The sequence below is a fragment of the Oncorhynchus clarkii genome, chromosome 11 (genome assembly GCF_045791955.1).
Source record: "Oncorhynchus clarkii lewisi isolate Uvic-CL-2024 chromosome 11, UVic_Ocla_1.0, whole genome shotgun sequence".
Classification (NCBI taxonomy): Eukaryota; Metazoa; Chordata; class Actinopteri; order Salmoniformes; family Salmonidae; genus Oncorhynchus; species Oncorhynchus clarkii.
The window spans coordinates 18,815,999-18,836,783 of record NC_092157.1 but is presented as its reverse complement, the minus strand read 5'-3'; the positions used below and the strand labels follow the sequence as shown (position 1 = coordinate 18,836,783).

The window sequence follows — 20,785 nt, the reverse complement described above, 5'->3', positions numbered from 1 at the left end:
TGGGCCTCCAATAATCGGTATCGGATTGTTTTGGTCCTCCAATAATCGGTATTGGCTTTTATGGGCCTCCAATAATCGGTATCGGATTGTTTTGGTCCTCCAATAATCGGTATCGGATTGTTTTGGTCCTCCAATAATCGGTATCGGATTGTTTTGGTCCTCCAATAATCGGTATCGGATTGTTTTGGTCCTCCAATAATCGGTATCGGATTGTTTTGGTCCTCCAATAATCGGTATCGGCTTTTATGGTCCTCCAATAATCGGTATCGGATTGTTTTGGTCCTCCAATAATCGGTATCGGATTGTTTTGGTCCTCCAATAATCGGTATCGGATTGTTTTGGTCCTCCAATAATCGGTATCGGATTGTTTTGGTCCTCCAATAATCGGTATCGGATTGTTTTGGTCCTCCAATAATCGGTATCGGCTTTTATGGTCCTCCAATAATCGGTATTGGATTGTTTTGGTCCTCCAATAATCGGTATCGGCGTTGAAAAATCATAATCGGTCGACCTCTAGTATGCATGAGTGTCCGAGCTGTGTGCTGGTAGTTTAAACAGACAGCTCAGTGCATTCAGCATGTCAATACTTCTAAAAACAAGTAGTAATGAAGTAAGTCTCTCCTCTACTTTGAGCCATGAGAGATTGACATGCGGACGACACTACAGTGGTAGGCTTGATTACCAACAACGACGAGACGGCCTACAGGGAGGAGGTGAGGGCCCTCGGAGTGTGATGTCAGGAAAATAACCTCACACTCAACGTCAACAAAACAAAGGAGATGATTGTGGACTTCAAGAAACAGCAGAGGGAGCACCCCCCATATCGACGGGCCGGAGTGGAGAAGGTGGAAAGTTTTAAGTTCCTCGGCGTACACATCACGGACAAACTGAAATGGTCCACATACACAGACAGCATGGTGAAGAACAGTGCCTCCATAACCTCAGGAGGCTGAAGAAATTTGGCTTGGCCCCTAAGACCCACAAACTTTTACAGATACACAATCGAGAGCATCCTGTCGGGCTGTATCACCGCCTGGTACGTCAACTGCACCGCCCTCAACCGCAAGGTTCTCCAGAGGGTAGTGCGGTCTGCACAACGCATCACCAGGGGCAAACTACCTGCCCTCCAGGACACCTACAGCACCCGATGTCACAGGAAGGCCAAAAAGATCATCAAGGACAACAACCACCCGAGCCACTGCCTGTTCACCCCACTATCATCTAGAGGGCGAGGTCAGTACAGGTGCATCAAAGCTGGGACCGAGAAACTGAAAAACAGCTTCTATCTCAAAGACATCAGACCATCACTAACATAGAGAGGCTGCTGTCAACATACAGACTCAATTCTCTAGCCACTTTAATAAATGGATTTAATAAAGGTATCACTAGTCACCTTAAATAACGACACTTTAATAATGTGTACATATCCTACATTATTCATCTCATATGTATATACGGTTCTATACCATCTACCTCATCTTGCCTATGCCGCACGGCCATGGCTCATCCATATTTATATGTACATATTCTTCATTAAAGAATACCTGCTAAAGACCAGTCTCAACATCAACTGTGAAGAGGAGACTCCGGGATGCTGGCCTTCTAGGCAGAGTTGCAAAGACAAAGGCATATCTCAGACTGGCCAATAAAAATAAAATATTAAGATGGGCAAAACAACACAGACACTGGACAGAGGAACTCTGCCTAGAAGGCCAGCATCCCTGTCAAATCAAATCAAATCAAATGTATTTATATAGCCCTTCATACATCATCTGATATCTCAAAGTGCTGTACAGAAACCCAGCCTAAAACCCCAAACAGCAAGCAATGCAGGTGTAGAAGCACGGTTGCTAAGAAAAACTCCCTAGAAAGGCCAAAACCTAGGAAGAAACCTAGAGAGGAAACAGGCTATGTGGGGTGGCCAGTCCTCTTCTGGCTGTGCCGGGTGGAGATTATAACAGAACATGTCTAAGATGTTCAAATGTTCATAAATGACCAGCATGGTCCAATAATAATAAGGCAGAACAGTTTAAACTGGAGCAGCAGCACGGCCAGGTGGACTGGGGACAGCAAGGAGTCATCATGTCAGGTAGTCCTGAGGCATGGTCCTAGGGCTCAGGTCCTCCGAGAGAGAGAGAGAAAGAAAGAGAGAAAGAGAGAGCACACTTAAATTCACACAGGACACCGAATAGGACAGGAGAAGTACTCCAGATATAACAAACTGACCCTAGCCCCCCGACACATAAACTACTGCAGCATAAATACTGGAGGCTGAGACAGGAGGGGTCAGGAGACACTGTGGCCCCATCCGAGGACCCCCCCGGACAGGGCCAAACAGGAAGGATATAACCCCACCCACTTTGCCAAAGCACAGCCCCCACACCACTAGAGGGATATCTTCAACCAACTTACCATCCTGAGACAAGGCTGAGTATAGCCCACAAAGATCTCCGCCACGGCACAACCCAAGACAGGATGATCACATCAGTGACTCAACCCACTCAGGTGACGCACCCCTCCCAGGGATGGTATGAGAGAGCCCCAGTAGGCCAGTGACTCAGCCCCTGTAATAGGGTTAGAGGCAGAGAATCCCAGTGGAAAGAGGGGAACCGGCCAGGCAGAGACAGCAAGGGCGGTTTGTTGCTCCAGAGTCTTTCCGTTCACCTTCCCCCTCCTGGGCCAGACTACACTCAATCATATGACCCACTGAAGAGATGAGTCTTCAGGAAAGACTTAAAGGTTGAGACCGAGTTTGCGTCTCTCACATGGGTAGGCAGACCGTTCCATAAAAATTGAGCTCTATAGGAGAAAGCCCTGCCTCCAGCTGTTTGCTTAGAAATTCTAGGGACAATTAGGAGGCCTGCGTCTTGTGACCGTAGCGTACGTGTAGGTATGTACGGCAGGACCAAATCAGAGAGATAGGTAGGAGCAAGCCCATGTAATGCTTTGTAGGTTAGCAGTAAAACCTTGAAATCAGCCCTTTCTTTTACAGGAAGCCAGTGTAGGGAGGCTAGCACTGGAGTAATATGATCAAATGTTTTGGTCCTAGTCAGGATTCTAGCAGCCGTATTTAGCACTAACTGAAGTTTATTTAGTGCTTTATCCTGGTAGCCGGAAGGTAGAGCATTGCAGCAGTCTAACCTTGAAGTGACAAAAGCATGGATTCATTTTTCTGCATCATTTTTGGACAGAAAGTTTCTGATTTTTGCAATGTTACGTAGATGGAAAAAAGCTGTCCTTGAAATGGTCTTGAAATGTTCTTCAAAAGAGAGATCAGGGTCCAGAGTAACGCCGAGGTCCTTCACAGTTTTATTTGAGATGACTGTACAACCATTAAGATTAATTGTCAGATTCAACAGAAGATCTCTTTGTTTCTTGGGACCTAGAACAAGCATCTCTGTTTTGTCCGAGTTTAAAATTAGAAAGTTTGCAGCCATCCACTTCCTTATGTCTGAAACACATGCTTCTAGCGAGGGCAATTTTGGGGCTTCACCATGTTTCATTGAAATGTACAGCTGTGTGTCATCCGCATAGCAGTGAAAGTTAACATTATGTTTTCGAATGACATCCCCAAGAGGTAAAATATATAGTGAAAACAATAGTGGTCCTAAAACGGAACCTTGAGGAACACCGAAATTTACAGTTGATTTGTCAGAGGACAAACCATTCACAGAGACAAACTGATATCTTTCCGACAGATAAGATCTAAACCAGGCCAGAACTTGTCCGTGTAGACCAATTTGGGTTTCCAATCTCTCCAAAAGAATGTGGTGATCGATGGTATCAAAGGCAGCACTAAGGTCTAGGAGCACGAGGACAGATGCAGAGCCTCGGTCTGATGCCATTAATAGGTAATTTACCACCTTCACAAGCGCAGTCTCAGTGCTATGATGGGGTCTAAAACTAGACTGAAGCATTTCGTATACATTGTTTGTCTTCAGGAAGGCAGTGAGTTGCTGCGCAATAGCCTTTTCTAAAATTTTTGAGAGGAATGGAAGATTCGATATAGGCCGATTAGTTTTTTATATTTTCTGGGTCAAGGTTTGGCTTTTCCAGAGAGGCTTTATTACTGCCACTTTTAGTGAGTTTGGTACACATCCGGTGGATAGAGAGCCGTTTATTATGTTCAACATAGGAGGGCCAAGCACAGGAAGCAGCTCTTTCAGTAGTTTAGTTGGAATAGGGTCCAGTATGCAGCTTGAAGGTTTAGAGGCCATGATTATTTTCATCATTGTGTCAAGAGATATAGTACTAAAACACTTGAGTGTCTCTCTTGATCCTAGGTCGTGGCAGAGTTGTGCAGACTCAGGACAACTGAGCTTTGAAGGAATACGCAGATTTCAAGAGGAGTCCGTAATTTGCTTTCTAATAATCATGATCTTTTCCTCAAAGAAGTTCATAAATGTATCACTGCTAAAGTGAAAGCCATCCTCTCTTGGGGAATGCTGCTTTTTAGTTAGCTTTGCGACAGTATCAAAAAGGAATTTCGGATTGTTCTTATTTTCCTCAATTAAGTTAGAAAAATAGGATGATCGAGCAGCAGTAAGGGCTCTTCGGTACTGCACGGTACTGTCTTTCCAAGCTAGTCGGAAGACTTCCAGTTTGGTGTGGCGCCATTTCCGTTCCAATTTTCTGGAAGCTTGCTTCAGAGCTCGGGTATTTTCTGTGTACCAGGGAGCTAGTTTCTTATGAGAAATGTTTTTAGTTTTTAGGGGTGCAACTGCATCTAGGGTATTGCGCAAGGTTAAATTGAGTTCCTCAGTTAGGTGGTTAACTGATTTTTGTCCTCTGGCGTCCTTGGGTAGACAGAGGGAATCTGGAAGGACATCAAGGAATCTTTGTGTTGTCTGTGAATTAATAGCACGACTTTTGATGTTCCTTGGTTGGGGTCTGAGCAGATTATTTGTTGCAATTGCAAACGTAATAAAATGGTGGTCCGATAGTCCAGGATTATGAGGAAAAACATTAAGATCCACAACATTTATTCCATGGGACAAAACTAGGTCCAGAGTATGACTGTGACAGTGAGTGGGTCCAGAGACATGTTGGACAAAACCCACTGAGTCGATGATGGCTCCAAAAGCCTTTTGGAGTGGGTCTGTGGACTTTTCCATGTGAATATTAAAGTCACCAAAGATTAGAATATTATCTGCTATGACTACAAGGTCCGATAGGAATTCAGGGAACTCAATGAGGAACGCTGTATATGGCCCAGGAGGCCTGTAAACAGTAGCTATAAAAAGTGATTGAGTAGGCTGCATAGATTTCATGACTAGAAGCTCAAAAGACGAAAACTTCTTTTTTTTTTTGTAAATTGAAATTTGCTATCGTAAATGTTAGCAACACCTCCGCCTTTGCGGGATGCACGGGGGATATGGTCACTAGTGTAGCCAGGAGGTGAGGCCTCATTTAACACAGTAAATTCATCAGGCTTAAACCATGTTTCAGTCAGGCCAATCACATCAAGATTATGATCAGTGATTATTTCATTGACTATAATTGCCTTTGAAGAAAGGGATCTAACATTAAGTAGCCCTATTTTGGGATGTGAGGTATCATGATCTCTTTCAATAATGACCGGAATGGAGGAGGTCTTTATCCTAGTGAGATTGCTAAGGCGAACACCGCCATGTTTAGTTTTGCCCAACCTAGGTCGAGGCACAGACACGGTCTCAATGGTGATAGCTGAGCTGACTACACTGACTGTGCTAGTGGCAGACTCCACTATGCTGGCAGGCTGGCTAACAGCCTGCTGCCTGGCCTGAACCCTATTTCAGTCGCCTCTTCACTGTTGACGTTGAGACTGGTATTTTGCGGCAGGTAGCCTAGTGGTTAGAGCATTGGGCCAATAACCGAAAGGTTGCTAGATCGAATCCCCGAGCTGACAAGGTAAAAATCTGTTTCTGCCCCTGAACAAGGCAGTTAACCCAATGTTGCTAGGCCGTTATTGTAAATAAGAATTTGTTCTTAACTGACTTGCGTAGTTAAATAAAAATGATGACAGTTATTTAAAATGTATTGTATTTGTCTCTATCTGCATTAGATATCAAATGTTATTGGTCACATATAAAATACAACAGGTGTAGACTTCATAGTGAAATGCTTACTTACCAGCACATTCCCATCAATGGGAATGTTAAAAAGTGTAATATTTGCTAAACAAATAAAGGAAATAGAATACACACACAATAACAAGGCTATATACAAGGATTACCAGTGCCGAGTCAATGTGCAGGGATAAGATGCAGTTGAGGTACAGTAATACAGTATGTAGATGTGACTAGATAATAAACAGAGTAGGAGCAGCGTGTGTGTGTGCATAAATATGCGTGTGTGTGTTTTTGTGTTTGAGTGTGTGTGGGTAGTCTAGTGAGTGTGCATAGTACTGTGAGTGTGTGGGTAGTCTAGTGAGTGTGCATAGTACTGTGAGTGTGTGGGTAGTCTAGTGAGTGTGCATAGTACTGTGAGTGTGCATAGTACTGTGAGTGTGTGGGTAGTCTAGTGAGTGTGCATAGTACTGTGAGTGTGTGGGTAGTCTAGTGAGTGTGCATAGAGCCACAGCAAAACAAATAAAATCCCTTTATTATTTATTTATAGTTGAATAGATCAGTAAGAATCTGGGAGGAACCTCATTGGACTCCATTGTTGGTGAAAAGCCACCTCTTATTCTGAAAAAGGAAACAAACTGCTTTATATGGAACTGAAATGTCAGGAAAACCATGTCAGGAAAATGACATGGATCTACATATTCCCGGTTGAGTTTCTTTCTATGCATTCTTCTGTATTTCTGGGTTCTATTTAATCCAGTAAATGGCTACTCAATGAAACACTGCAGAATCAGGGAATCTCTAAACATGTCTGTGCTATGTGATGGCAGGAACCTCAATGCCGTACCAGCAGACATCCCATTATTGGTGAGATCTGTAAACATAGCAAAGAATAACATTTCACAGGTAAAAAGTGAGGACTTCAAAGATCTAAAGTTCCTCAAAATGTTAATCATGTACAGCAACAGGATCTCTCATGTTGAGAATGGGTCTTTTTCAGACCTGGTGGCTCTAGAGCAGCTGAATCTGGCCTTTAACAAACTCACATCCCTCTCAGACCAAATGTTTAAGGGCCTGGACAACCTCACAGTACTACAATTGGAGAACAACCACATCTCAAGTATTGCCTCCTCATCTTTTCAGTTACTCTTCAGCTTGAAGGTACTGAATTTAACCAGCAACAAACTACATTTTTTCAAGGAGCTCCAGCACATTTTATAATGACCAAGCTTGATGAAGTTGTTCATTGGGAACAACAGCTTGAACTCTTTGCAGTCACAGGAAATATCAAATAGGTCAATAGGGCTGACAGAGCTGGATCTATCCAGGAATCCTCTGGAGATCTTCAGTGTCACAGCAGATATACTTCCCCATTTTAAGAAACTAGACCTCTACATCTGTGGCATTAATGGAAGCATGGAATGGGATGTAGCGGACAGGTATTTTCTGAGGATTTTGAGCAGCCTCGACTTCACGTCTTTAGAGGGGATGAGTTCGGTGCTCCAGAGCATCAACTTTTTGTTAGCACTTCTGGGGCTGGATAAAATGGGACAATATAATCTCATTAATATAGCCTGCCACAGAGTAGTAAAACAAGGTTGTCCATTATCGGCATATCTATTTATTATTGCCATCGAAATGTTAGCCGCTAAGTTTAGATCAAACAATAATATTAAGGGATTAGAAATCAGTGGCTTAAAAACTAAGGTGTCATTGTACACGGATGATTCATGTTTTCTTTTAAAACAACAATTAGAGTCTCTCCACGGCCTCTTAGAGGATCTAGATACTTTTGCTATCCTCTCTGGATTAAAACCAAATTATGATAAATGTACCATATTACCTATTGGATCACTAAAAAATGCACATTTTACATTACCATGTAGTTTACCAATTAAATGGTCTGACGGGGATGTGGACATACTCGGTATACAAATCCCCCCAAAAAGAAATGATCTCACTCCAATACATTTTTATAGAAAGTTAGCAAAAATAGATAAGATCTTGCTACCATGGAAAGGAAAATACCAGTCTATTTGTGGAAAATTCACCCTGATAAACTCCTTAGTTATATCACAGTTTACCTATTTACTTATGATTTTGCCTACACCTAGTGACCTGCTTTTTAAATTATATGAACAAAAAATATTCAATTTTATTTGGAACGACAAGCCAGATAAAATTAAAGGGGCCTATTTATATAACGAATATGAATTCGGTGGGCAGAAATTATTAAATATTAAAGCATTAGACCTCTCACTAAAGGCATCAGTCATACAAAAGTTATACTTAAATCCAAACTGGTTCTCTAGTCAATTGGTACAAATGTCTCATCCTATATTCAGGAAGGGCCTTTTCCCCTTTATTCAGATTACACCTGCTCACTTTCGGTTGTTTGAAAAGGAAATCATCTCCAAAATATCTATATTTTTTAAACAAGCCTTAGAAAGTTGGTTGCAATTTCAGTTTAATCCACCTGAAAGGACGGAATAAATAGTACAACAAATATTGTGGTTAAATTCAAATATACTAATTGATAAAAAAAACTATTTATCGAAGAAATGTTTAAAAAATGTATAATTTTAGGGAATGATACCATAAATAGGACTGGTGGAGTGTTGTCACACATGCAGCAAACAGACATATAGAAATGTCTGCTCTACCCAAAATTACAACCAACTAATTGCAGCATTACCACAATGGAAGAGGCAAGTAGAAGGGGAAAAAGTAAGGAACTTGTATGTCGGCCCTGTATTAAAGAACATAAATGGTTAAAGAAAAGTGTGATAAATAAAAACATACACCAATTTAATTTAAGGACCAGAAAACTGACCTAAGACAGATAATTTTTACTAGGATTAAATGTCAGGAATTGTGAAAAACAGAGTTGACATGTATTTGTCCAAAGTGTATGTAAACTTCCAACTTCATCTATATATGATTGTCTTATCTACCTTCCAACTTTCTTGAAGGTCTGAAAATGTTAGAGTTCCAAGCAGGGAATCTTCATATTATGTCCCTGTACCCTGACATGTTCATTCACACACCCCAGTTGTTGTCCCAGTCAGAATTGGTTCAAAGCCCTCTCCCCACAGCTCTTTCACCCATGCCCCAAGCTCAAAAGACTCACCATCTCCAAAACTGAACTTGAGTCATTAGATTTTCTCATAGAAGCCAACCTCACTCAAGTCTGTTTCTTAAAACTTCTTAGGGCTAGGCCCCTTTTTTTCTCAATTTCTGCCTGAATGACTCAGGCTCAGGCCCTGAAGCCATTGGAAAGAAAATACTTTGAAGTTTTTAGAAATGTTAAAATAATGTAAGAGAATATAACACTAGATATTGTAGGAGAAAATCCAAAGAAAAACCAACTGGACATTTTTTTTTTGGAGAGCCCATGCTCTTTCAATGAAAAGTATAGGGGACATACTGAATTCTCGCTCTCAGGATGCAATTGCTATGGCTTCCACAGGGGGTCAGCAGTCCATGTTCAAGGTTTCAGGCTTGTAACCTCTAAAACTAATAAGAAATATCAGTTTTAGTTCAAGGACAGCCTTGGAAATTTGTGTATTCGCGCGCGAAGAAGACAGAATGCACGTACTAAAATCGGTTTCCTATTGAACATTCTTCTTTCCGTAAGAAATATTATAGTTTGATTCGATTTTAAGGTATCTGAGGATTGAATAGAAACATATTTTGACTTGTTGAAACAAAGTTTAGGAGTAGATTTTCGGATTCCGTTCTCTGCATGTTGAACGAGTGGATTACTCAAATCGATGGCACCAACTAAACAGACTTTTTTGGGATATAAAGAAGGATTTTATCTAACAAAACAACACTACATGTTATAGCTGGGACCCTTTGGATGACAAATCAGAGGAAGATTTTCAAAAAGTATGTGAATATTTAATCGCTATTTGTGAATTTATGAAACCTCTGCAGGTGGAAAAATATTTTGATGTGGGGCGCCATCCTCAAACAATCGCATGGCATGCTTTCGCTGTAATTGCTACTGTACATCGGACAGATTAACAAGAATGTAAGCTTTCAACCTATATAAAAGACTTGTATGTACCTAAATGTTTAATATCCATAATTTTTATGATTATTTATTTGAATCATGTGCGCACTCCAGTTTCACCGGAAGTTGTCCTGCTAGCGGGATGCCTAGCCCTAAGAAGTGAGACAGAATGAAATTACATGGACCAATGAGACAGTGCTGCACTCTCCCCCAGCCTTAACTCTCCTGGATATGCAAAGGAATCCTTTCATTTGTGACTGCAGAAATGCTTGGTTTGTTCATTGGGCTGAGAGCAACAACCAAACACAAGTTGCTTATGCCCATGACTATCCATGTAGCTATCCAGACGATCTCAAGAACACTGAACTGTTGGACCTGGACACCCACTCCTGTTCAGTGGACCTAGGCATCTTCTACTTCATCTCAACCCCTTCTCTAGTCCTCCTCACCCTGCTGGGGTCCTTTATCTATCATCTCCTGAGGTGGCAGGTGGTATATGCCTACTACCTCTTCCTTGCTTATCTCCATGACACCATTCTCACCGGGGTGGAGAGACGGGGACATTGAAAACTGTCATGCTCTGATTTTATATTCTATTTTTGGTTTTACTTTTAAACATTAATTCTATATATTAAATGATTGATTTAGAATTAGCATTCGTTAATGTTAGTCATTCTAAGGACTTAATAGGCCTACACTTGCTTAGTTACATGTGTTGATTTCTATTAACCTAGTTTGTTAACTATTGGTTGTTGTTTTTAGCTTTTTTTTGGTGAACAATTGTCTTTGAATTGCCCTGGTGACCCAATCATAAACATAAAATGAAAATGTTCCCCCCTTTTTTTGTACTTAAACACCTTCCTACCCATTTCAAACATACTGCGCTACACTACATTTAACAAGCGCTACACTAGAATATATACAGCAAAGTTATTTGCTAATACAACAATATCAAGTAAGCATTTTACATCACATCCAACAGTTTAGAGATTTGAGGCGGCTACTTTCCATAGGTAAAGTATGGGCTTTGAGCCTGTTTTGCATGAAATCTTACAAGCGGGGTCCAGGAAGATCTATGACAAAGTTTGTTTTAAATTAAGTATTTGTTTGGGTTATTTGAGTGAAATATATTCTCCCGGACATTCGCCAAATCAGTAGCTTCATCATCAACAGTCAAATCATTTACCCATGCTTTAACCATTGAAAGATCTTTCTGCTTTAATAGCTGAGATGAGCATTAATAGCAGACTAAACCTCTGGACTGGAATGTAAATATCCACTCTATCACTGGGTGCCTTCCCAAACGTGTACCTCATGGTACCCCATAGGCACGAAGTGCTGACCGTAGGATATAGAAAGAATGATGACCCGTGCAAATCAAAATGAAGACGAAGTTCCTGAAAACTAAGAACACCCTTTTGAGTTCGAATATATCCCCTAGATTATTGACCCCTTTTGCAGAACAGGCTCTAGACTCAAAAGGTTTATTACCGGAAGTAATAGCCTTGTTATGCCATAGAGGGGTTTGGAGGTGCCATTTACAGTTAACACCTACACACTTCTCAACCTTCCTAAAATTCTGTGTTGTATTAGAATTCATAGGACCAAAATACAGCATGCATTTCTTATTAGATATACCAGAATATAACACATCCTGCAATCTAGTAGGTGAAAAAAGTTATTCTTCAATAGTTCTCCAAGAGTATGATGTAGACTGATCAAACCATGATCTAAGTGGGCGTAATTGGAGAGATTGGTGGTAAATACAAAAATGTTTTAATGCAAGTCCACCATGACACTTCTGTCGTTGTAACACCTCAAACCTAATCTTCAGATGTTTGCCATTCCAAAGGTATTTACCTTTACGTTTATCAATCCTTCCCCAATAGCCTACAGGTGGAGGGATCGGGATCATCATGCTCAGGAAACTGATACGTGACAACACATTCACCTTTATGGTAGCGACCCTAGTTTGTAAAGAAGCAGGCAACTTCTCCAAAACGGTTCAATCTCGTTCAACCTCCTTGTACATTTTCTCATAATTAAACTTCACCCGACCATGCAGGGATGTTTGTATACTAATACCCAAATAAGTGGACTGTGTTTTCATGGGAAGTGTTGAGGGAAGTGAAAGTTCCTTGGCCGCCTCATTCACTAACATTAATGCTGATTTTGTCCAAGTTATTTTATACCCGGGCAGCAATTTTAATTCTTCAAATGTGGATAATAAATATGAGATTGAATTCTAGATATCTGTCATATATATGAGTGTCCCGTCTAGTCCCACTCCTCCCCTCCGTTACGAGGAGAATATCATCCGCAAATGATATGAGAGGAAGATTTAATCAGTGTTGGAGAAGCAACTACATTCTGCCTTAGATGTAGTGCTGACGACTGTAGTGACATAATTAATATAGTTGGGGATAGGCCGTCTACTTGTCTACATCCCCGAAAAATAGGGAATGAACTTGAGCGCACGCCCTTAGTAGAAACCATAGCAACAGGGTTAGCATATAAAACACAAACCATATCGATAAAATTCTTTCCCAAACCAAATTTCTCCAAGGTAGCCCACAAGTACTGCCATTCAAGCCTGTCAAAATCCTTCTCGGCATCTAGAGACAGCAGCGCACACAGTGTGTCCTGCTGTTGTGTTTCATGTATTACCTGCATTACTCAATGGACATTGTCAGCTGCAAGGCGGCCTTTCTTAAAACCTGACTGGTCCATGTGAATCAACTTACGGACGGAAAAGTATACTTTTCAATACAATTTTTGGTCAGGATTAAGTCGAGATATCAGATGGTAATTAACACAATCTGTGTGTTTTTTCCCTTTCTATGGCAGTAGAGAGATTCATGCAGAGTTAATATGCTCATGAAAAAAAATCCTTGTTGATGGCCGAATGAATTGACTCTAATAATACTGTTCTTAAAATGCCTGAAAAATGTAGTGACAATTCAGGTGGAATGCCATCCGGGCCAGGTGATTTACCCTTTTTAGCACCTTTCAGTGCTGACTCCAGTTCCTCTAATGAGATGGGTCGGCCCAGATCCTCAGATTGCTTCTCATCCAATACGGGCAAATCAAGATTCTTAAAACTGCTTACATTTGTCTGGCTCAAATTGGATATAGTATTTTATAACTCTTGGTAAAAATACTAAAATGTTGCATTAATTTCCCTTGGATCAGAAAGTGAGCCCTGAGATGGGGATTGAATATATTTTATAGAAGAATAATTAGAAGCCTGCTTTGTTTGCTCCCTGTCTGTGTCCAGTATCTTTGCTCCAATAGTCTATGTGCCTGGAGGCTAGGGTCAGTCTGTCCTATCTGGTATAATTATCCTGTTTTGTCTGGTGTGCTGTGTGAACTTAAGTATGCTCTCTCTCTCTCGGAGGACCTGAGCCCTAGGACCATGCCTCAGGACTACCTGGCCTGACGATTCCTGACTGTCCCAGTCCACCTTGTCGTGCTGCTGCTCCAGTTTCAACTGTTCTGTCTGCGGCTATAGAACCCTGACCTGTTCACCGGACGAGCTACCTTGTCCCGGACCTGATGTTTTTGACCCTATCTCTCTCTCTCTCACTCCCTCTCTTTCTCCCTCTCTACCGGACCTGATCTCTCGACTTCCTAATGCTGGGCTATGAAAAGCAGACTGACATTAACTCCTGTTGCACCCTCTACAACCACTACGATACAACCATCTATGAACGTTTGAACATTTTGAAGAAAGATCTGGCCTTAATGGCCATGTATTCTTATAATCTCCACCCAGCACAGCCAGAAGAGGACTGGCCACCCCTCAGCCTGGTTCCTCTCTAGGTTTCTTCCTAGGTTCCTGCCTTTCTAGGAAGTTTTTCCTAGCCACTGTGCTTCTACATCTGCATTGCTTGCTCTTTGGGGTTTTGAGGCTGGGTTTCTGTATAAGCACTTTGTGATATCTGCTGAAATAAAAAGGGCTTTATAAATACATTTTATTGATTGGTTGATACTCACTTCTCCTCCTGACAACCTCTCTCACCTTCCCTCTCCTCCTCTCTCCCTGCTTTATCCCATTTCCATTCAATCTCTCCACCTCTGTTCCCCTACAATACTCCCCTCCTGTCTCCACCTCTGAAATGAAATTATTGTATTGAGCCACTGTATGAGAATTTAACATTACAGCAAATGTGAAAACGATATAACAGATTCTAATAAAGCACAACTCTGGGTGACCTCATACCAGGTAATTTGAAGTTTGTTATATAACAACTAGTTCAGGCTGTGGCGAAATCCTGCACGGAGCCTTCACCGTGCGCTGCCACTTTAAGAGCGCATCAGAGGTCAGAAAGGAGGAAATAACGGTAGTTCTTCCGGCAAAAAAATAATAATAAATAAATACAATTTTAAAAAGATAGTTTTTTCGGCACTCTGGGAGGTAGCTCTCGGTTGGCGCGGCAGTTTGATTGTAGTGTGAAATGCTGCAGAAGTCTTGTTTATTTTCAGCGTGCTGAGTTTGTAAAATGTTTAACTCGATTATCGGTGTTACTGTTTCTTTCTTTCTGTATTGATGTGGGGTGGTACTATTTTGTTTTGTCTACCCCCCATGCATACCCTCTGCACTCCTCCACTGGTAGGTAATACAGATTATTGCAAATCTTTTGATATTGATGATTGTGTCCTTTCTTGTAAATTGTTTCTCTGAAGTTGCCGTTAACTTAAATTGCTCTGCCATTATTATTGTGTGAGTTATTATTGGTGGGGTTACTCCTGTGCTGTGATGTGTTTTATATGGTGTGTCTTATCTTTTCTCTCCACTGGCTATGTGGCAAACAGGCTACACTCTAGGCAGTCTCTTCTGCTGATGTGTGTGTGGGTCTGGTAGTGGTACTCTCTCTATCCTATTATTTTCCTTTCGGCATGGTTAATACCTGCCTGGCACCCAAACAAAATCTTTATCTTTACCCCTCTCTAACAATACCTTCATCAATGTTTTCTTATTCCTTGATAACCTTCTGCTAGGAGCAAGTTACACAGGAAATCGACTGTTCCTTGACTATTAGTATGCGGCCTCAATATGGGAGTTCTAAGTATGTTCTACAGGAGCTGAAAGGGTTAATAATGGGGAAAGTGAAGCAGGTTTTAGAACAGAAGTAAAATGGCATGTGACTATCTGAGGAACTACTTGCGAAATGTTGCGTATTCCATGATCACATTATAACTACTGTAAACCCTTGTTAGACTGAGAAGCATGTCCTCTTCTGCGTGTGGTGAGTAAAACAGTAAGAAGTTATATATTTTCACATTTACCTCTGTCTTGTTTGACAGCTTTGTTCAGTTTGACTACTTCAGTATAGTATTATTTACCATAAAGTTAACAGTTTAGGAACCAAGTTGGATAATTGGATTACCCATAAGTAGGGCTGTCAAATGATTGATTAATGTATGCAATTATATGATCAACTCTGGTCCATATAGTTATTCGCCATCATGTGACATGACCAAGGAAACGTCTTTTAGGTTTCTAGGGTTATGTGATGTCTTTCAGTGAATACAGTATTGATTAATACTATCACATTGTTAAAATTACAGTAAGTAAATATGAATATGGCACAATCATAACTTGTATCTTCTGAGTTCGGCACTAGAACAACTGATGAAATATGTTTTTTGCAGTCTGTTTTCATTCTGTAATTAACGAAAGTCATATGTCCTACATCTATGATGACGCAGTTATTGAAAATATTTTGTATTTGTCTTTTATTTACATTAGATCTCAAGTAGCTTCTACGTCGAATACATCAGGAAGAGTCTTGAGAAGAACCTCACTGGACAAGAGACTTTTTCTTCCAAAAAAGGAAACGAAGCTCCTGAATATGGAACTGAAAATAACCTTGTCAGGAAAAGGAAATGGGTCTACATATTCTCGGTTGAGTTTCTTTCTATGCATTCTTCTGTATTTCTGGGTTCTATTTAATCCAGTAAATGGCTACTCAATGAAACACTGCAGAATCAGGGAATCTCTAAACACGTCTGTGCTATGTGATGGCAGGAACCTCAATGCCGTACCAGCAGACATCCCATTATTGGTGAGATCTGTAAACATAGCAAAGAATAACATTTCACAGATAAAAAGGGAGGACTTCAAAGATCTAACAATCCTCAAAATGTTAATCATGTACAGCAACAGGATTTCTCATGTTGAGAATGGGTCTTTTTCAGACCTGGTGGCTCTAGAGCAGCTGAATCTGGCCTTTAACAAACTCACATCCCTCTCAGACCAAATGTTTAAGGGCCTGGACAACCTCACAGTACTACAATTGGAGAACAACCACATCTCAAGTATTGCCTCCTCATCTTTTCAGTTACTCTTCAGCTTGAAGGTACTGAACTTAACCAGCAACAAACTACATTGTTTCAAGGAGCTGAAGCACATTTTACAATTGCCAAGCTTGCTGAAGTTGTTCATTGGGAACAACAGCTTGAACTCTTTGCAGTCACAGGAAATATCAAATAGGTCAATAGGGCTGACAGAGCTGGATCTATCCAGGAATCCTCTGGAGATCTTCAGTGTCACAGCAGATATTTTTCCCTATCTTAAGAAACTAGACCTCTCCTTCTGTGGCATTAATGGAAGCATGGAATGGGATGTAGCGGACAGGTATTTTCTGAGTAATGTGAGCAGCCTCGACTTGAGTGGCATTCACATGTCTTTACAGGGGATTGGTTCGGTGCTCCAGAGCATCAACTTTTCGTTGGCATCTCTGGGGCTGGATAAAATAGGAAAATATAACCTCATTAATGTAGCCTGCCACATACCTACACTGAAAACCCTCCGATTGCAATGTAACAACTTCAGCAGTGTCTCTGACAAGCTGCTGCAGTCCTGCACACAGGTGACTGACCTGGACATATCAGGTAATAATATTACTGACCTGTCAGAAGCTGCTTTTCGATCAATAAAAAATCTTAAAACTCTGAGACTAGGCTATGATGGCCTCTCTTCTGTGCCGAATGCTACAAGGAATCTCCGCACATTAAAAAAATTGGATCTCAGCCACAACATCATCAAAACTTTAGGCTGCTCGGATTTCTCCAATCTAAGAAGACTTGAAAAACTCTATCTTAACAACAATTTAATCTCAAAACTTGAAGGGTGTGTTTTCCTGGATTTAAGGGCCTTAAATAGCCTGACACTTAGAAGGAACAGAATCCTAAACCTGGGTGACGCTTTCACAAAGGGTTTGCAACATTTAAAGAGCTTGGATTTAGGATTCAATAAACTAACCAACATCAGAACAAATGACTTCAAAAGCTTAAGATCACTTGAGGATTTGTCTTTATATGACAATGAAATAAAGACACTGGAAGATGGGGCCTTTGTGGGTTTGGCCAAACTTAAAAATCTTGTCCTGCTAAACAATGTTATAGGTAAAAGTGAAATCCGGGGTGCTGTGTTCAAAGGACTTAGAAGCTTAAAAACTCTCAATATGGCTTCCAATGCTATCAAATATGAAAAAGATGAACAACTACAACAACCACCCTTCACTGACCTGTCATCTCTGGAAAACCTCTACATATTTAGTCAGCATTATAGTAAGTATATGAGACAGTCTTGTCTACCTTCCAACTTTCTTGAAGGTCTGAACATGTTATCAGAGTTCCAAGCAGGGAATCTTCATATTGTGTCCCTGCACCCTGACACATTCATTCACACACCCCAGTTGTTGTCCCTTGATATCAGCCAGAATTTCTTCCATGCCCTCTCCCCAGAGCTCTTTCACCCAATCCCCAAGCTTAAAAGACTCACCATCTCCAAAACTGAACTTGAGTCATTAGATTTCCTTATAGAAGCCAATCTCACTCAAGTCCGTTTCTTAAAGGTGAGACAGAATAAAATTAAATGGACCAATGAGACAGTGCTGCACTCTCTCCCAGCCTTAACTCTCCTGGATATGCAAAGGAATCCTTTCATTTGTGACTGCAGAAATGCTTGGTTTGTTTATTGGGCTGAGAGCAACAACCAAACACAAGTTGCTTATGCCCATGACTATCCATGTAGCTATCCAGATGATCTCAAGGACACTAAACTGTTGGACCTGGACACCCACTCCTGTTCAGTGGACCTAGGCATCTTCTACTTCATCTCAACCACTTCTCTGGTCCTCCTCACCCTGCTGGGGTCCTTTATCTATCATCTCCTGAGGTGGCAGGTGGTATATGCCTACTACCTCTTCCTGGCTTATCTCCATGACTCCAAGCGGAGGAACAGACAAACTCCTCATCAGTACGATGCCTTCGTTTCCTACAACACCCATGATGAATGCTGGGTCGTGAGGGAGCTGCTGCCAGAGTTGGAGGGAGTGCAGGGCTGGAAGTTGTGTCTTCACCACCGGGACTTCCAGCCAGGTATCACATATTTAGCACAACAATTGGTCATTGTATTGAAATGCATTGTTATTTCAGACATTTTATATGAAAGTTCACATTTTAGATGAATATTCTGGATAAACACAGGCTTGTGTGAGTGACCTGGATCCAGTACAGCATTAAATGCCATCTGAAACAGGAAGTTGCATAACACTAAGATTGTACCGATTCAGTTGCAACACGTAGTTAGCTGGTGTGTCCCAGTAACTACATACACTTACAACTAGTAGGTACATTGTCAAAAATCACTGCTTCCAAAGGATTTGTTTCTCATCGTGTTCCACAGGTAAACCCATCATAGAGAACATCACAGACGCCATCTACAGGAGCAGGAAAACCATCTGTGTGATCACCCACCGATATCTGCAGAGCGAGTGGTGCTCCAGAGAGATCCAGGTGGCCAGGTTGGTTTTGGGTCTTTCTATTTATAGTTGTATGACTGTCCAGTGGTTTGTTTCCCTGAAGCTTCATAGCTAATATTCCCTTTATTTCTCTCAATGTTCCAGACACACTCCTCTCATAGAACAGCAAAGTGCTTTATTTGACCGATGTTGTTTCTATACAAATAGACAATTGACATTCAAACATCGATTTGATCATTTTCACTCTCTTGCGGCTTTGCATCTGAGTTGTTGAGAGAAAACAATGTGCAATGTGGTTAGCTTCAGGTATGATGTTTTTTGGAAAATCACACCGTGTATGGGACTTGGGTTGTCTACGCAAACACTGAAATAAAAGACTGCTCTCTCCAGCTTCCGTCTTTTTGATGAGCAGAAGGATGTGCTGATCCTGGTGTTTCTCGAAGAGATCCCAGACCACCAGCTCTCACCCTACCACCGCATGAGAAGGCTGGTGAAGAGACGCACCTACCTGAGCTGGCCAAGAGCTGGGGAGGACACAAGGGTCTTCTGGCAGAAACTCCAGGTGGCTTTGGAGACCAGGGACTGGCCTGCTGAGGAGAACCCCATCCTCACCGGGGTGGAGAGGCAGTGACATAGACAACTGTCATGCTCCGATTTATATTTTATTTTTGGTTTTAACTTTTAAATATTTATTTTATATGTTACATGATTGAATAACATTAACCAATGCTAATACTTAATCAATCTAAGGTTATAATAGGCCTACACTTGCTTAGTTACATGTGTTGATTACTATTTCTATTAACCTAGCTGGTATTGCTCATTCTGATACTTAACTCTTTTTTTACTTTTCGCATTGTGTGTGTTGTTCTGTATTGCTAGATAATATTGCACTGTTGGAGCTAGAAAACACAAGCATTTCACTGCACCTACGATGACATCTGAAAATCTGTGTACGTGACTAATAAACATTAATTTGGTAATTGTCTTTGGAATGAACAGCTCTCCTATGATGTAACATTTTCATTATTACATTCAATTCACTTTGTGCAATATGTATTGTACCTTGTCAAGTGAAGCAAGTTGAATAAAGAACACTTGCTATATTTTGGAGCAACAGTGTTTGACTAGTTTTAATACAGAGATCAGTTAACCATTTCCTCGAGGTGCAACACACACACACGCACACACACACACACAAGTTTTAGCCTTTCTGCTGAGCATATTATAATATTATAGCCTGACAGATGGCAAAATGATTCATATTTATTGGTGGTGGATACAAGCATTTGTCTTTTTTGCCTGTCAGCTCAGCAATAATAGATAAATCACCAACAAACCCACACCGAATCTGATTAGTTGCAATTATCACAGAGTATGGTCTCATTTCTACTAAATAAGATTACCACACAGACTGTGCAGGAAGTATTACACACTTTGCATAACAGCCTATTGTGATGTTGGTGCAAGATTGTGATATCTCCTAGGCTACAGCACAGCTCCAAAACATATGGTTTGAATATATCCCTATAGGAATATTACAGAAACCACCCATGTTTATTAATCCATTTGTCAACTGCAAAGCACTATTCGTATAATAGTCTTCTTTGTCATTATACCTTTTTGTTCATACGTTTTACTTGTATTATAGACAGAACATGGTGAACTGTTTGAAAGGCCGTTAGCAGTATTATTTGCATGTTGTCCTCAATCAATGAAATCCATATGTTGTTTCTGAAAAAACAGTATAATCAACATTAACATCTGTATCATATTCTTTCATCTCTGTAACTAATACATGTAACACTAGTAAACACCCAGTCTATCAGTAACCCACCATGATAACATTAAATAGCTTCCCACTGGGCACAGACGTCAATTCAACATTTACTCCACGTGTGTAAAACGTAATTTTATAGAAATGACGTGGAAACAGCGTTGATTGAACC

The 20,785-nt window shown here is 40.9% G+C and overlaps 1 protein-coding gene and 2 pseudogenes across 1 annotated transcript; all 3 read left to right on the top strand.

Annotated features, from left to right (window-relative positions):
- Positions 1 to 779: 779 nt before the first annotated feature.
- On the top strand, positions 780 to 7,824 carry LOC139420552 (leucine-rich repeat and immunoglobulin-like domain-containing nogo receptor-interacting protein 2; annotated as a pseudogene).
- A 1,173-nt stretch (positions 7,825 to 8,997) lies between these two features.
- On the top strand, positions 8,998 to 10,632 carry LOC139420551 (toll-like receptor 13; annotated as a pseudogene).
- A 3,862-nt stretch (positions 10,633 to 14,494) lies between these two features.
- Positions 14,495 to 19,467, top strand: LOC139420550 (toll-like receptor 13). The gene is made up of 5 exons (XM_071170745.1): positions 14,495 to 15,314; positions 15,818 to 17,640; positions 18,115 to 18,453; positions 18,761 to 18,878; positions 19,227 to 19,467. The coding sequence occupies exons 2-5, from the start codon at positions 15,921 to 15,923 to the stop codon at positions 19,465 to 19,467; spliced, it is 2,418 nt and encodes an 805-aa protein (XP_071026846.1). The 5' UTR covers positions 14,495 to 15,314; positions 15,818 to 15,920.
- The last annotated feature ends 1,318 nt before the right edge of the window (positions 19,468 to 20,785 follow it).

Bases quoted from the DNA above. Each gene is read 5' to 3' on its own strand.
- LOC139420550 (XM_071170745.1), top strand. From the start codon at position 15,921: ATGGAACTGAAAATAACCTTGTCAGGAAAAGGAAATGGGTCTACATAT. The intron at 18,454-18,760 runs GTATCACATATT...CGTGTTCCACAG, and splicing joins CCACCGGGACTTCCAGCCAG to GTAAACCCATCATAGAGAAC. The intron at 18,879-19,226 runs GTTGGTTTTGGG...TGCTCTCTCCAG, and splicing joins AGAGAGATCCAGGTGGCCAG to CTTCCGTCTTTTTGATGAGC.